Below are 17,681 nucleotides of genomic sequence, written 5' to 3' on the forward strand. Positions count from 1 at the left end.
GTATCAAATGGGATTCATGTAAACATTAAAGTTTAAACAATTCTAAAATCCATGTCTTCTATTAATCGTCTCCAGTTTATTTTTAGTCTCCTTACACTGTTGAAATGTACTTGTCATCAATTGTTTTATCTACACTTCATCCTCTGTCTTGTTTTTGTTGAGTCTTGTCAACATGTGAAATTTACATCTTGTATGATAGATGCCAGTTAGGGATATAGGAACTGAATTAACCTATAGTTTGATATTTCATTTTCTCATGAAATAAGTATCTTACAAGTCGACTTACTGCATGTATCTTGAATGTTGACATGAATCTATTTGATGTTCACGTAATCTGAAGAATAAAATTTTGCAGAGGGAGACCAGAAATATGCCGCCGTAGCAAAATTTATTCTATTGTGGCATATTTCATCCCATTGCGTGCGTCATTTTTCTTCAAATTATGTCAACATGCAAAATGATTGTATCAGCATGCAAAATGATTGTATCAGCATGCAAAATGATTTCGTGATGATGCAACATATACAATATACTCTCAAAGTAGGACATTTATTTGAATATACACTGCTTTTATTTTCCACATTTAATCGTGTTTTGTTTCAATGCTGAAACTTTGAAAAAATTGAATGCATGAATATCAATTTACTCTCAAGTGTACTTTAATCCCGTGCGGAACCGGGTTAAAATAGGTCCTTAGTAACCCTTGCTTGTCGTAAGAGGCGACTAAATGGGGCGGTCCTTCGGATGACCGCAAAAACCGAGGTCCTGTCTCACAGCAGATGTGGCACGATAAAGATATCTCCCTGCTCAAAGGCCATAAGCGTCGAGCATATACCTACAATGGCGACGTCTCCATACGAGTGAAATATTCTTGAGAGGGACGTTAAACAATATACAATCAATAAATCAATTAACTGTACTTAAGATCATCCGGAAATCCAAGGTTTCTTCATACTGACTCGGACTTTTAAACATATTGCATCACGTTATTTTGAATTACATCAAATATGTTGATTTTGTTTTCGTAAAGAAAATTATTTAAAAATTCGTTAAAGAGCCCCATTTGAATACCAACTTTTTCAGTTAAATTTTGAGATTATTATTTGAGATTATTAAGGCAATACGCTTCCATAATTAAGTGATTATTAATCATTATTTTAACGACAACCCAACCCTTCCATGTTCCCTAGGTTAAAATTAACACAGGTTGAGATTTGACACTTATTTGTCGAGCAGTATCTTGACTAGTCCCGCACGTCTTTCGTCTAACTATTATTCTTGTTTATTCAACAGTCATGCTGTTCCTCAGGTAAATGTTCTATTTTGATCTCGTTTTATCAATTTTTGGTTTTTTGTGGGGTTTTTTTGCAGAATCTGTCATTTTGCTGCATGCGTCTAAATACAGAACGGAGGAGACGAGACTGTTGATATTTATTGTATGGGCCGCGAAGAATTGCTAATTTTAGTGATATAAGAAGGCTGATTGATTAATTGTTTTGATGTTTTCCGCCACACTCAACAATTTTTTCAGTCATCTGGTGGCGCCCAGTTTTTGTTGGTGGAAGAGAGAATCCAATTCAATTCTTTATTGTCCTTAAGTTATACAACTCATCGGAATACATCTAGTACATGTATATACACAATATATCTAATTGTATAAGATAAACAACAGGTGAGTGGACAGGAGAAGATAGGAGGAGAAAAAATTACAAATATAAAATAATATACATCTAATCACATTATGAGATGCACATGTTATTAGAAAAATACTAAAATTACATTATTGACTTACAATGCTAAACTTCGTATTTTCACAGCTTGAACTAAGAATTTTCCCAAGTTATTGAGTTCTTGAGTATTGTCTACACTAAGGAGCTTAACTAATTTAAAGACACTTGGTTTTGTGTAATAAAAACACTTAATATATTTCTCAAATCGTTGTAAAATGGACATTTCAGGATAAAATGAAACTCATCCTCTATACCATTATAATCACATAATTTACAAAGCCTCGCAGTCCTTAAAACATTGTTGTGCCTGCCTTTTTCAATATTCAAAGAATGTGAAGACGTTCTGAATTTAATGATAATCCCCCCCCCCCTCTTTTAAGTTGATTGGTCTTTTGAGATATGGTTGTAAACAAAAGTTATCTATTAAATGTCGATAAAGAACACTTTTTGGTGAACTTGAAAGAGACGACATTAATGTATTATTTTCGTAAAGTTCATACAATCATTCATTCAACAAAAATTTGAGAAAGTCGTGGTAAAATTGTCATTTCATGATTTTTGCGCAAAATGAAACGCATAAAGCACCAGAGAAAACTGTTATGAATGGAAAGTAGAGGATATGTACAAAGATATATAGAAATTGAAAATTTTCCTCATTTGGTGATCAACATGCAATCGTAGTAGAAAATCACCTGGGAAGAAAAGAAATTTTCTGCTGACCTCAAAACATCGATCTGCAAATCGACAATTAACACGTAAACACAATGAGTTATCCGACTAGGTGATAATGTGCAAAATTAAGAACAAGGACAAGGAACAGGTTTTCCCATTGGTGTCAGTCATGATGACGATGTATTATTCCTCTTTAACATAAAAGAAAATATGTCTACTTTCAAACTGCTACTTAACAGTGATGCCATGCAACTAAGTCAACAAACAGCCAAGTCAACATGTAACTCATGGACGTGAACTCGAAGGTCACTATATCGACAGGAAACCTATGTATTTCAGTGAACTTGAAGGTCACTATATCGACAGGAAACCTGTGTATTTCAGTGAACTTGAAGGTCACTATATAGACAGGAAACCTGTGTATTTCAGTGAACTCGAAGATCACTATATCGACAGGAAACCTGTGTATTTCAGTGTGCACCCTATTTATAGTGATGTGCAAATTATCTATTCTGACATATATCGGAATTTAGAGCGTCCGTTTCGTGACCACAAGGTCAGGGGTTCGAGACTCGCTTACACTGTGACGCCACCAACTGTAGCTGAAGTACCACAGAGCTATATATGGCGCTGAGAGCTGTAGCAATAAGGCTTTAACGTATCAACGTCTGTCGTGACATGAGACGTCCGTTTCTTGTGGTTTCATCAAAAGACTCGCAACTATGATAAATTCCATGCGGTTAAGGTACAGAGGGAGGGGTTGGGGGCTCGAACCGACTACCTCCCGGTCACGAAGCGAATGCTCTGACCACAGAGCCAGCGCGCAAATAGAAATAAATGTTTATTCAGTATATACATACATACATACCAAGGATAATCCATGAAAGCATGAAACCTTATTTCCAATGGGGTCCTTTGGTACACGGATGTTTGCGCTAGGTGAAGACAGAATTAAAATTAAGACTATTTTTTAAAATTATTTTTAGATAACCAGCTACAAGGCGTAGATCTGTGACATGTTTGGTTTATTTGGTATCTATAGCATGCATGTGTTACGTTTATAATACATGTTTGATTATTTATCTTTCCCGATTAGCACAGACTGCCTGTCATATCACATGTACATGAAAGCTATCAGTAGCGAGATTCACATTTCAAGTACTAGTTCCTTTTTTAGAGGAAATGTTTAACCAGCTGTTGAGTTTTGTGTTAATTTTGGCCGTTCCTGTCTTATCATTCCCGCCACAGACTGTGCCCGGTGAACCCCACACAAGGTCACATCGTGAAATAACGATAGAGGGCGTGTTCCGAGGTGTGGCCAGGGTTTTGCAATCTAACGCTCTGGTGAACACATCCCACACGGACGCGAAACAAATCGTCAGGGACTACTTCGAATCTGGTATTTTTATATCATTCTCTTCCTTTTTATAGCCATTGTTGAGGTAAATGCAACTTGTAGGTTTACTTTCATTTTTACCACGACTTAAACCATGCACCATACCTCCGGTGTTTGCCATCTTCACAAGATTCTAAAACATACCTCGAACTATTGCATCATTTAATACATACATGAGTAATCTACCGATATCGGTGGAAACACACTCCATTATCAATTAGTAAAGTTTACCGTTTACCGGCTTTACCATCTATTTAATGTAGAATCAGAAGCAAGATTTTATATATTCATCGACAAGAAATATATGAGTTCCTTTCTTTGTTCCCAGACGCAGATGGATTCGAAACATTTTACAATGTGATACTGACGATCATTGATCACGAAAACGAGGTTCAGAAAAATAGCCAAGGATTAGCATATGTTCACGTCAATGGTGAACAGATTTACAGAGGTGGGTGTAAAATATTAAGTATCACGTCACTGACAAATTAATGGCGGTTTTATCAGTATTATCTATAGGAATTTTGTCTGTGACGAACAAAAATTATTTTCCAACAGCGCACATGTACCTCTGCAACCTTAGACTTCGAATACAAACAATCATTGGAACACATCCTTTGGATAAAGATTATCTACTGGTTTGCATCGGCCAGTATCTCTACACGTTGCAAGAGTTTTACAGTAACACCAATTGGATAGAAATGAAGGGAGTCACAATCAACAAGAATTTAGGTATCCACTATATTTATCAACTGATGTGATATCTTCAATTGTTTTTAGCTGATTTAAAAAGATAACGATCCACATTGCTATACAAGGATATTACATACCGGTAATATGATAACATAAACTTCAAATCTTACGTGTACGTTTTCTACGAAATGGTTGACATTCCTCCGTATTAATACCTGGGCTTGCGTTTGATATAATTTAGGCCTTGTCCCAAACCTTGGATACGAGGTGTGGGCATTATCGGAGGACACTTGTGACAACTGTGAAGACAGGTGCGTTACCAAAGTTAAATACTGTTCAAGTGCAGATTGAAACCGGACATTTACTTAAGGCTGGTATATTATGAAACGTATTTATTTTTTTTATTTCAATTTTCAGACCTTGCCGGAATAACGACTACAGAGAAGGAAAACTGACTAGTGGTTACAAAAGCGGTCAAGACATTCATAAACCAGCCAGTAAATATCAAATATTTTCATTCCCGATGTTTTTGCCTTTGATAACGCCTACTTACCTATTGCGATGATAACCTTTTCGTCATGAATACGATGTATCTGTGAACAATGCACGTATGAATTTTGATACGTGTAAATATAGTGCGCCTATTTTAACGGCTGGGAATCTCGACAGAAATGAACGTAAAATGTAAATATAAGAAATAAACTTCCTTTCTGGAAGTATGAGTACATGAGGGTATAAACGGCAACGATTCACGCCGGCATACTCTCATTGTGCTTCATGAAGTATGCCGACATATTGCTTAGCAGTACATACTCTCATTGTGCTTCATGAAGTATGCCGACATAATGCTTAGCAGTACATACTCTCATTGTGCTTCATGAAGTATGCCGACATAATGCTTAGCAGTACATACTCTCATTGTGCTTTATGAAGTATGCCGACATAATGCTTAGAAGTACATACTCTCATTGTGCTTCATGAAGTATGCCGACATAATGCTTAGCAGTACATACTCTCATTGTGCTTCATGAAGTATGCCGACATAATGCTTAGCAGTACATACTCTCATTGTGCTTCATGAAGTATGCCGACATAATGCTTAGCAGTACATACTCTCATTGTGCTTCATGAAGTATGCCGACATAATGCTTAGCAGTACATACTCTCATTGTGCTTCATGAAGTATGCCGACATAATGCTTAGCAGTACATACTCTCATTGTGCTTCATGAAGTATGCCGACATAATGCTTAGCAGTACATACTCTCATTGTGCTTCATTAAGTATGCCGGCATAATACGTAGCAGTTCCTATTCTCATGTGTTTGTAAACTTTAAATAGAAACACTTTCCAACCCTAAGGGTATACTTTTCACTGCATTGTTATTTCACATTTAGCACTGAAGAGACATTATTTGTCGAAATGCGCATCTGGTGCATCAAAATTGGTACCGTATAAATTTTACATTTAGCAGAACATGTCTACATAGAGAAGATAGAGTAACAGCTCATGTATCGTTTCATACACACATTTACCCATGTATTATTAATTAAATAAAACCGAATTCATTTTTAAGTATATGCCATGTTTGTGGATATGATATCGAGTACAGGATATGGTACCGAGTACGATGTTCATATTTTTAAACATCAGTGTCAGTCTTCAATTTTTGTTCCAGAACCAAGCGACTATCAGTCCGGGAAATGTAGCCATGGAGGCCTGGGAGACCGGAGCTCCAAAATTCCGGCACGAGGTGGAATAAACAAGGAACGATTTAATGTCACCTTCTCTCCTCACTATTACTTGCACCCGCAAGCATCAGAAGCAGCTGTCATGGCAACCGATTTTTTTATTTCTGCAAATAGTTCGGGTAGGTATAATGCTCAAATTACAGGAAACACATAGTTTTAAACTGATGGATGGTAAAAAGGGAATTCGCAAAAGGTTCAAATAACAGGGAAAACGTTGTGTCAAATCATTTGTAGAGTAAATAAAGAGGGTGTTGCACAGAAGCGGGAATTTTCCCTAATCGGAGCTCCGTGCCAACATTCGTGACGTAGAACTGACCTTCATTCATATTCATACTCATTATACGCCCGTCTTAAGACGGTATTATGGTATGGCGTTCATGTCCGTCCGTCTGTTAGCTTTTTCGTGTCCGACCCGTAACTTAAATACTACAAGGCCTAGAATCATCAAACTTTGTCTGTAGATACATCTTGGGTAGAAGGTGTGTCACACATTAAAACCAGGTCACTGTGACTTTTCATTAAGAAGATGTCCGTCCGTCTGTTAGCTTTTTCGTGTCCGACCCGTAACTTAAATACTACAAGGCCTAGAATCATCAAACTTTGCCTGTAGATACATCTTGGGTAGAAGGTGTGTCGCACATTAAAACCAGGTCACTGTGACTTTTCATTAAGAAGATATGGCCATATATGGCAAAAACTTGTCCGGCTCATAACTTGAAAACTATTAGACCTAGAATCACCAAAATTGGTCAACTAATGCATCTTAGGTAGAAGGTGTGTCGCATCCTACTTTAAGGTCACTGTGACATTTAATTAAGGTGATATAAAAAAAAATGTTTTAATGGGTACAATCTATACTGTTAACAATATGTGACGGGCGTATCATGTGCCGTGGCGGTGCACTTTATTGCGTATTTGCCATTTAAATACCTGAAGGATTCCCCGGTACTAGGGACAAGCCTAATACATTTTATGTGTCAATATATTATACATGTAGTCTAAAGATAATTTTTGAAATCGTGAAAATTATTAAATTGTCTTCTTTTTTCCTGAGTATCAGATACAATGTATACGGTTACATGTTACGAGTGTATCAAATATTTAATATTCTATACTACTACAGTCCGAAAGCTCTTATACTCGTATGTTTTATTTTCTACAACCAACAATTGGCAACTGCACGTGACTTTGGCCACAAAACAATATATGGGAAGTTTAATACGCGTTAATTCAACATTATTCAAAATACATGCACCTGTAAAAATTGATTCAACATATCAATTTGCTACTGGAATACATATAATAAACTCAAACTGTTTAACGGTTATTTAGCTCGTTTGGCCTTTAAGTTTTTCTTCCAAAGCTTTGCAAAGTTCACAACGTTTTTTCGTAAAAGGCACCATGCCTTTGTCAACAACTTTCATTCAGAAAAACATACAAGTTCTCGTTAGCAGCCTTGACTTTCAAAACAAAGGTATTGCTTGCTGTATTCGGCGTGTTTGTTGAGAGTCTTATTCACAAACTAAACAGTGTCCATGTTGGAAGCTTATTTCAAACTCGTCACATGGTAATAAACAGAGATTTGACACGAAACATTTATAAAAACTAGAAGCGTGTTTCAATTAAGAAAAAAAATCTAGATGGAAAAGGAAGATGAAGAATATATATATATATATATATATATATATATATATATATATATTCGTGAGGGGGTCGAACTCGTTCGTTTTAAAAATAGAAAACATCTTAACAATTAAGAGTCGACGACCTTATCCACTAAACCACGCAGTAGACCATACATTACTTAGGAAAATTAACGTACAGGTGAAGTTGAAAATAATAATAGTGAAGTCGTTTCGATTTTTTTAAATTTCCAAACAAACAAAAAATGCCCTCGTGAAACAAAATTTCAAAGCGACAGTTTTTTTAGAGGAAAAACTCGAAGAACATGCTCATGCTAAATTTATTTTGTTTTACGGAGGCAGTTTTTCTGAAATTCGGGGATACCCCTCCATTTTAACGCTAAAAATCATATAAATCGCTTATTGCTTGATTTCAACTCGAAATATTTTGGCTACTTTTGTCAATACACGTCTTTCAAACTTATTTTCAAAAATTATTGAATCAAGACATACCTTCCAATTGGTTTTGTCATATATTTGAATAACTTAAATTTTTCGATCTTTCATGCAACACCTCTAGGGAAATTAACATGAGACGTGCAACACCTTCAAAGTTTTTAAAAACGAATTATCTGTTGGTTTTTATTGTTGTTTTAGTTTTGCTGCTATTTCAGTTTAAACTTTTATATCCTATCTTAATGTATTTTTAAAGAAATGTATTGATGGAGCATTGAAATTTTTGAAAAATAATGTTTCTTACTATCGTCCGTATTAGGCCTGGTTCATCTGATCGGATTAAAAACGTTCCTTCAAGTTTTTAAACTTCGAAGGAAAAACACAAGGAAAGGATATTCCATTGCGTTCGCCATTGATACCACTGGTTCCATGTCTGACGACATCAGAGCAGTGATAAGAAATTCTGTGAACATTGTCACTAATATACAGGGAACAGAAAATGAACCAGAGCGCTACGTTCTCACCACATTCAACGACCCAGGTTATTTTCAAGTTGGCAATTCTGTGATACATGTATAAAGATATCAATATGATCTTTCCTTTGTAGAGTTTTGATAGAATGGTTCTTAAACATCAATAAGAATTAGGAATAAGTATCTCTAATTATTTTAAAAGTGAAGATGGGAATGCGAAAGTATGAAATTACTTAGAATACGCCCCCCTTTATCTTTAAGTGAAGGTAGGAATGCGATATAACACGTCAGATGGATATCAGATGATTCAGCAACTGCAGCTCTTACACGCCCACGGCGGTGGAGACTGTCCGGAGTACGCTTTGGCGGGAACTTTAGCAGGTACTCGATACACAACAAATCAATTAAGACGAATAATATCTTTCATTATCGGCTGGTTGGTCTCACCATACAAATGTACATTGATATGAAAGCTGAAGATAACGAATAGTGATCAATCTCATAACTCGTATAAGGAATACAAAATAGAGAGTTGGGCAAACACCGACCCCTGGATATACCAGAGGTGGGGTCAGGTTCCTAGGATGAGTAAGCATTCCCTGTCGATTGTTCACATCCGTCGTGAAACCTATATCTTGATAAGGTAAACGGAGTTATCCGTAGTCAAAATCAGTGTGCCAAGAACGGCCTAACAATCGGTATGAACACATCCGACAGCATTTGACCCAATGATAGGTTGTACTAGATCAATACATCATAACGACCATCTTATATTATCTTAATATTTATGTTTCTGTAGTATATACCATCATCTTACTTGCAAGCGTTACACAGTCCGTCTGTATTTTTACCTTAGCTGAGGCGAAGGTACATGTGTGGTTTTCTGATCAAAATCTCTCTGTTTTCTATCAACGTTGTATTTTTTTCCCCACAATTTCATCTTCTCCAAAACCATTGGGCCAATTTCACCCAAACTTGGCACAGAGTACCCATGGGTGAAGGAAATTCAAGTTTGGTCAAATGAAGAGCCATATCCATTCCAAAGGGAGATAATCAAGAAATGGCAAAATAAGGATGAGCTCATTTAAAGGTCATTTTCTCAAGTGCCACTGAGTTAGGAAGATGAAACTTATATGGAAGCTTCCGGCGATTCATGTTTGTCCAAATCATGGTCCTCAGGGATGGGATTAAGTAGGGTAAATTGATGTTCTTAGTTATATAGAAAGATCTTCTCAAGAACAGCAGGGTCATGATTATGAAACCATCTTGAGGTAGTACAGATACTTTGTAGCCCCTGGAGGTAGGTAGGACCACCATTGGGGATCAAAGTCTTACGTGGGGGTATAATAGTAAAATGTTCTAAAAATATTTTGCTCATGAGTCTATGATTAGCCGTGTTAATAGACGTGTATACTCGGCTGATGGAGATTCCTGTTCATTTCAATCATTGCCCTTGAGGGTGGAGCCACAGTAGGGGATAAAAAAATTACATGGCAATATGTGGGAATTATATATTTTGTAATTGTTTTTAAAGAACAACAGGGTCATGGTTTGTTATATTGATATGCAAACATCCTCGCGTACTGCAAATATACAAGTCCCTTAAATCATGATCTAGGGAGGAGGAGAGTTGGACGGGGCCTCGAAATGCATCAATGTTTTACATAGCAATACATTGGACAAAATCTGTAAAATGATTCTCAAGAACTGTAAGATTAAGAATAGTCCTTAATATGCTACCACCTTCAGGTAGTGATGAAATCAATGTCCCAAGGTTATGTTTGCTTTGTTTATTTGTTTTACGTCCCTTAGAACTCTTCACTCATGTTGCGGCACGTCAACGAACCATCACTGCTACGAACCTGGACGCAAAAAATGCTTTATTTGTGGCAATTTACGTATAGCTTGTGAAGTCTCGATTTGAGGGAAAATTTTGTAGAGACTTAAAGAAAACAAAGTGATTGACGTTCTAATTTTAGCAATTGAACTTTCCTTGCCTGGGTCCACGGTATACGTGTTCACTGATGCCGACGCAAAAGACAAGAGCGAAATGTCCCATGTTATACAGGAAGCCATACAACGTGACATTTCCATCATCTTCATGCTAACTGGAGTCTGTGGACGACGCACTCGAGACAAAAGTATTCATTTCTGAATTCAATATATAGATCTATGGGGAAATATCACAAAGAGGGGATAGTTATTTTATATTGAATTTATTCAGAAACGTCTGAATGATATCTAACTCCTGTCACAGGGGACACACGACACACGAGAAGTACCGTGGACCAGTTTAACAAAATTGCTCAAAAAACAGGAGGATCTGTCCACGAAACAACAAAAGAACAAATTGACGAAGTTATGGAAACCGTCATGGAGGTAAGAAAAAAATACGAAATGGGAAATTCAACTACTTTTTTCTACTATAGTTTCAAAATCTTTTTTCTCTTGTGTGTTCAGGAAACCTTGCCATCTGCGGATGTAATAAACGAAGTAAAGACTATAAGAAGTGGTAGTAATTTAAAGATATTCATCGACACGGATTCATCTGTGGTGAAAATTGCAATAATGGGAAAGAGTAAAAATCTAAGTAGCAATATACAACTGAGGAATCCTAACGGTAAGACTACATCATCATTTGAAGAATTGATGCGTCATTTGTAGGAGACAGAGTCTTTTATCCGTAGAAGATAGATTGTGTCGTCTGCATAAGAAATAATGCGTCATCAGTACTAGAAGGAAAGTGTCGTCTGTATAAGAAAACCCATTGATTTTTATTCTAAACATTAAACAGACACTTTTTAGCTCTTCTGAGCCAAAGGCTCAAAGAGCTAATCATATGGCCATATGTCTGGCGTGCGGTGTGCGTCAATTTTTTGGAAAAAGAGCTATATCTCAAGAAATCCTTGGCCAATTTTTGTCAAATTTGTCACAGGGTATCCTTGGCCCAAGGGCTTTCATTTGTACTAAAACTAGGGTTGTGACCCTTTAACAAGATGAGATAATTAGGAAAATGCAAACAAAAGTAGTGGTTGCTAAAAAGTCTTCTCAAGAACCACTAGACAAATTATCACCAAAGTTATGCAGAAGGATGAAGATAGGTTGTAGATAAAAAAAAATGTTCAAGGCATCATCCTGGGGCAAAGGATGTGGTCTCAAGGTCACTTCAAAGTTGACCTTAAATTTTGTTTTGTTAAAACTTTGATATTTTGCCTAGTATAAAGACTAGGATCATCAAATTTTGTCAGTAGATGCATCTTAGGACCTAACATCATGTTGTCTCAAAAGTAGGTCATGGTGACCTACTTTTTGAATTTCGCAGGTAATTATTATTAAATGGATTTTGATGCATATCTTGGACACTTTTGAGCCTGTTATCATCAAAAGTTGTCAGTTGATGGATCATGGGACCTTAAACTGCGTCATGTGAAAAGTATGTCACCATGACCTACTTTCTGAATTTTATGGCTAATTATTTATGAATACATTTTAGGTTGTTATTTCAGATACCGAGAGGTTTAGAATCATCAAACATTGTAAGTTGATGCGTCTAGAGGCCTCGAAACATATTTATTTTAAAAAAAGTAGGTCACAGTGACCTACTTTTTGATTTTGCAGACATTAAAATTTAACATTTTCAATTTTAGATGCATATTTTGGACACTGTGAAAGCTAGGATCATCAAACTTTGTCAGTTGATGCATCTTCATAGTTTGTTGACCAAAAAGTAGGTCACCGTGACCTACTTTTGGAATTTGACGGCTATATTTTGATATTTCAGAAACTATTTGACTTACAATTACCAAACTTTGTCAGTTGATGCATGTTGAGTCTTCAGAGTGCTTTGACCAAAAATTAGGTCACCGTGACTTAATTTTGGATTTTGACGGCCATATTTGAATATTTCAGATACTATTTGACTTACAATCATCAAACTTTGTCAGTTGATGGGTCTGGAGTCTTCAGAAGAGTGTGTTGACCAAGAAGTAGGTCACTGTGACCTACTTTTGGAATTTGACGTTTATATCTGAATATTTCAGATACTATTTGACTTCAATTATCAAACTTTGTCAGTAGATGCATCTCGAGTCTTTGGATTGTGTCGACCAAAAAGTAGGTCACTGTGGCCTTCTTTTGGAATTTGACGGCTATATTTGAATACTATTTGACTTGTCAGTTGATGCATCTTGAGTCTTTAGTGTGTCGACCAAAAGTAGGTCACCGTGACCTACTTTTGGACAGTTACATTTAAATTTTTAACATCATCAAACTTTGTTAATTGATGAATCTTGGTTAATGAGAATTTTTGCCTGTTCTACAATGTTTCAGAAGAGCGATTCTAGGCCCATGGGCCTCTTGTTACATTTTCCCAACATTTGTAAGTAGATGATTATATTTTCAAACGTCATAGAAGAATACAGTGAAAAATGTTTTACACCGCTTGTACATAGTGAATGAAAGGTGATCATACCATATAAACACGAGAAAGTCCCCAATCTTTAGAAGTATAAAGTAAAGCAACATTTCTAATATAAATGATGTAATTTTGTGTGCAATCTTTGAAATGGTTCTTACATGATACCCTTACCAATGGCATGTTTTATATACATTTATGTACAGACCTTATTTCTGCTGTACCATTTCAGATATACAGATTACATTTAATAAAGACATTAGATTCATGTACATGTCCACAATGAAGCTTAATATTGTAACTATGAAGGTGAGTCCATATTCATACAAGAATTATGGAATTACAAATTTCCAATTACTTTTTACATACATAGCTTTCCCTATATATCTAATATAACTTATTGTTTAGAGTCCACTGCCTGGTGAATGGAATCTAATGATTGTAGACCCAGAAAACGATTCCGTAACTGTGAATATAACAGCCCAAAGTTCACTATATTTTGCAACACATCTCATGGAAATGGATGATGGATTATTATCCGCTTTGGACGGAAACCCAATAGAAGGTAAATTATACCGGTATATATCCTTAAATTATACCGGTATATATCATTCAAATCAACACAAATAATTCAGTAAATCTAAATAACCCCGACATTTATATCCTCCTTCAAAGAATAGGAGCATATTGCTTTGCACCTGTAGGGCGGGCGGTAGATCACATGTTGTCCGCTTAATATCTTAAGAACTATTCTCTTGATCGTTACGATATTTCAAATTTGGATTGGTTTGAGTAGAAGAGTACCCTATTTATTTTCAGGTCACATGGTCAAAGGTCAAGTGTCAAATTGGAGATAAGAATATACATCAATTAGATGATGCATATGTATATCCATATGAATTTTTCAAGACGGGGGCATATATATTTTACAAACATTTTTTATTTGCAGTGTGTCACTATACGCTTTGATTGACAGACGGGAACTCACTAAATTGTTTTTATTGTAAATTTTTAGATCTGTTATTTCACTTTTCTGTCACATAAACATAAAATCTCATTTAATAAAATGAATAATGCTTCAGCAGTACTTTCATCTCCTCTGATTTACCTTTCATGAGCTATCGTTCACAGGGCACAGATACAGCTTAATGACGACAGTGTACAGTCTGGGAAATGGAACTGTTGATCGAATGGGTGTCTTGACAAAATCTGGATTACATTACATTGAAATTTTCCCATTGGTTAATAATTCCACAATTCATACCATATTTCTATCAGAATTAAAGTTAAACACAACGGTAAGTATCTGAAAGTCGATGTTTAAGAATATAAGTTTCGTCTTTAGATAAAAAAAAAAAATGGAAGGAAATTCAATTTCAAAGTGTACAATATATTTCAAAAACAACTTTTGAATATAAAGGTTTCAGCCATAGTGATGGAGGGCACAGACGGACTAGGATTTGAGTTCAGGAGAACACGAACTGTCTTCATAGAACCCGTGATGATTGACCTTTCCGTTCAACAGATCACAGGTAACAAGAGCGTCGAGAAAGGAGAACTAGAGTAATTTCCATTAGAAATACTGAAGATAAATATAGATCAGAACATCTCAGCAACTTTAATTATGTGAAGATGATTTGTATTATTGTCCAGGGGTCCGTGTTTGCCCAACTATCTATTTTGTATTGCTTGTAGGAGTTATGAGATTGATCACTGTTCGTTATCTTCACCTTTCATTCATGATATCCATGCGAAATATTTTTCTATAACAGAAGAGAAGAGATATGATGAACCATTCAATATCACATTCACAATCACAAACAAGGGCGATTCCCCCATTGAGCTCACAATGACAATTAACATCACCCAGGGACGTCTGACGAACGGAGATGCAGCAATCCCAGTTTCTCTTCCTCCGTTCGACAATTTTACGTCAAATTTTCCTGTAATCGGCACAAGTTCTTCACACACATTGTAAGCTGCAGTATTTCCTCAATTTTGTACTTCATCTATTTTCTTAAAGAAAACCGCACCTAAAGGGTAGATATTTTGATAGAAAATATTCCATTGGTGTACAGAAGAAAGGAGACTCCATCGATTTACAAAGGAAACAAAATACTATTATGGTAAGTAGACTTTCTCGTCGATAAAGAAATAGGTGCTCAGACATCCGAAGTAAAACATGTTCCTTTGACAATTCACAGCTTACCCACAAACAACACCCAGAATTTGTGCATATAAACAAATCCAGTGATTGCCCTATCGCCTCTCTGAACACTGCCAACTGTTCTCTTTACTCCTGGAAGGCAGATGTCCTTCTCCAATTCTCTGATGTCAACGTCACCAACATCACGTTGTCGTCTGTCGCTCTACTATTCTACGTCAAAAATGATTCGAGGATAAACGTATCTATAAGGTATGTGTTCTCTCTTCATTCTATTTTAAACATTCTAGAAAATGTGAAAATGTTTTCATTTGTGAATCTTGTGAATACAAATTTGGAAGACAAAGTTCAATATGCAAGGCAAAATGGATTATTAACGTTTTTCATGGTTTCCAAGGAAAGATATTCTTTAGCTGCTTTATATATCAATGAATATTTTAAGATTTTGTGGGTTATTTGTAGAGGAGACTGCTGTACTCCGTCAACAGAGGTTCAAGTGTTTGACAGTGATTTCTACTCGGTTGTTCAATCATTGGATTTCTCGGGGGGTTTCACCGTTCAGTCCATCCACAGTACTAGCAAGGATGCGAGTCAGGTAACCTGTGTTTTGAGTAACCAAATCTTATCTATTGCAATATCTTTGTTGTATACAAAGATTTCGCAAAATTTACTAAACCTTTTCGTAACACTGCAAAACCAAGACAGGGAAGAATGAATGTATAAATTCTTTACAGGTAATGTTCGCAGTAAGTGCATATAGTTAAAATTATATCAATTTATGAAAGAAGGGACCGATTGCTTCTTTTAGAAGGAAACAGATATTCTTCCAGTGGTCATTGGGAGTATTGTTGGTGTGCTGGCACTTGTGTGTCTCCTAGTGGTAGCAGTGACTTGTATAAGAAGAAATGCAAGGATTGGAACATGATTGCGAAAAGATGGAATTTTTCCTATTCAGTTATCCTGACAGTATATTCAGACTATGGATTATTCTGTAATCAATGCTGCTCACATTTCTTTATTTTTTAAAACTATTTACATATGTTCTTATTCAACTTAGAATTTATGATTATTTTTTAAGGAATCCAACTAATTGAAAGTACTATTGTCCATATATTGTTTTCTTCAGATTCAGATTCTTGATTTCCTGCAGCTATACAGCTCATCGGTTTAAATATAATATATTTACAAATATATACAAATAAGACAGTAGAGGGTGAGTAGACATACATATACATGTACAATTTTGAGGATATAAAATCAATGCATTTCAACTTGCATGATACAGTACACGTATATAATATGTCTTTGCAAGTACAATATTTCATGAATTACATGAAGATCTTAACTTTGTAGCCTGTTGTAGGAACTTTCCTAAATTATTGAGTTCTTTAGTATTATGTACACTAGGAAGCTTTACTGATTTGAAGACAATGGTTTTATTTGTAATAAAATAGTTTGATATTTTTAATTCTCAAATCGTTATCATTTAATTTTACATGTTACACGCTTTTTCATTGGTTGAAAAATTATTGGAATATAATATCCAACGAAAAAATAGTAATAAATGACCGGAACTACTTTCTTTTGGAATGTTGGGGATTCTTCTGGATGCTTCGTATTTATATATATATTAGGGAATCATGAAAAGAAAAACTTGACAATTCTATCGATCTATAAAAGTCCATTAAACAAAAACAAACAAATATCAAATATAAATAATAATTAATTATGCAAAATGAAATATACATGGCCATTTGAGGACAACCCCCCCCCCCCCCCCCCACCCCCCGGATGACAATAGTCCAGTTTGCACCTTGCAACAACTTCCTTCATGTCACAAATGCAAATACCAGATACACCACACACTGCCTCAGAGATATTGCAATATCGTAGCCCTCAACAACTATGGTTTCGAATACCGGCATAATGTTTATGAGTGGGCACCGAAACGAGGCTTCCGTATGACGTTACAACAGCTGTTACGCCTTCAAAATTCAAAATTCACTGAAAAACTCGAAAAACCCTCTGTAACACTCACTTGTCCACCTGGAAGCCGTGACAACCCTAAAGAGAACCCTACCTGGCATCCCACATCATGATTATGCACGTGTCCCACGCTTTCCGTTAGTACCGACATTGAACTTTGCACTTAACTCCAGTTCCACTCAACAAAATTCCAGCAATTTTCTCTCAACAGGACTTATCTCTAACTCATCCTTTTAAAACTGAATTCTTCAGTTCATAAGAAACCCGTTTGCTCACCAGTAAAGAACAGTTCGTGGAAGTCGCCATTTAGGTTTGTTTTTAAAGT

The 17,681-nt window shown here is 35.9% G+C and overlaps 1 protein-coding gene across 2 annotated transcripts; it reads left to right on the forward strand.

The window, feature by feature from the left end:
• Positions 1-3,504: 3,504 nt before the first annotated feature.
• On the forward strand, positions 3,505-16,833 carry LOC125661244 (von Willebrand factor A domain-containing protein 7-like). 2 transcript variants are annotated; one of them, XM_048893202.2, is made up of 20 exons: positions 3,505-3,801; positions 4,127-4,249; positions 4,357-4,530; positions 4,733-4,802; positions 4,909-4,988; positions 6,169-6,360; positions 8,639-8,860; positions 9,054-9,173; positions 10,772-10,933; positions 11,050-11,171; positions 11,253-11,412; positions 13,439-13,515; positions 13,615-13,771; positions 14,338-14,504; positions 14,627-14,738; positions 14,979-15,180; positions 15,263-15,332; positions 15,411-15,622; positions 15,833-15,965; positions 16,179-16,833. In XM_048893202.2, the coding sequence occupies exons 1-20, from the start codon at positions 3,585-3,587 to the stop codon at positions 16,293-16,295; spliced, it is 2,889 nt and encodes a 962-aa protein (XP_048749159.1). In that variant the 5' UTR covers positions 3,505-3,584; the 3' UTR covers positions 16,296-16,833. The 2 variants fall into 2 exon arrangements, with proteins under 2 accessions (XP_048749159.1, XP_048749167.1); XM_048893210.2 differs by having other exon boundaries at positions 16,105-16,215.
• The last annotated feature ends 848 nt before the right edge of the window (positions 16,834-17,681 follow it).

The sequence above is a fragment of the Ostrea edulis genome, chromosome 1 (assembly GCF_947568905.1).
Source record: "Ostrea edulis chromosome 1, xbOstEdul1.1, whole genome shotgun sequence".
In the NCBI taxonomy this organism is placed as follows: Eukaryota; Metazoa; Mollusca; class Bivalvia; order Ostreida; family Ostreidae; genus Ostrea; species Ostrea edulis.

What these genes read in the sequence shown, in the direction of transcription:
- LOC125661244 (XM_048893202.2), top strand. Translation starts at nt 3,585, where the DNA reads ATGTTTAACCAGCTGTTGAGTTTTGTGTTAATTTTGGCCGTTCCTGTC. An exon ending in GGAAACAAAATACTATTATG is followed by an intron (nt 15,333 to 15,410) that starts GTAAGTAGACTT and finishes GACAATTCACAG; the next exon opens with CTTACCCACAAACAACACCC. An exon ending in CTAGCAAGGATGCGAGTCAG is followed by an intron (nt 15,966 to 16,178) that starts GTAACCTGTGTT and finishes TGCTTCTTTTAG; the next exon opens with AAGGAAACAGATATTCTTCC.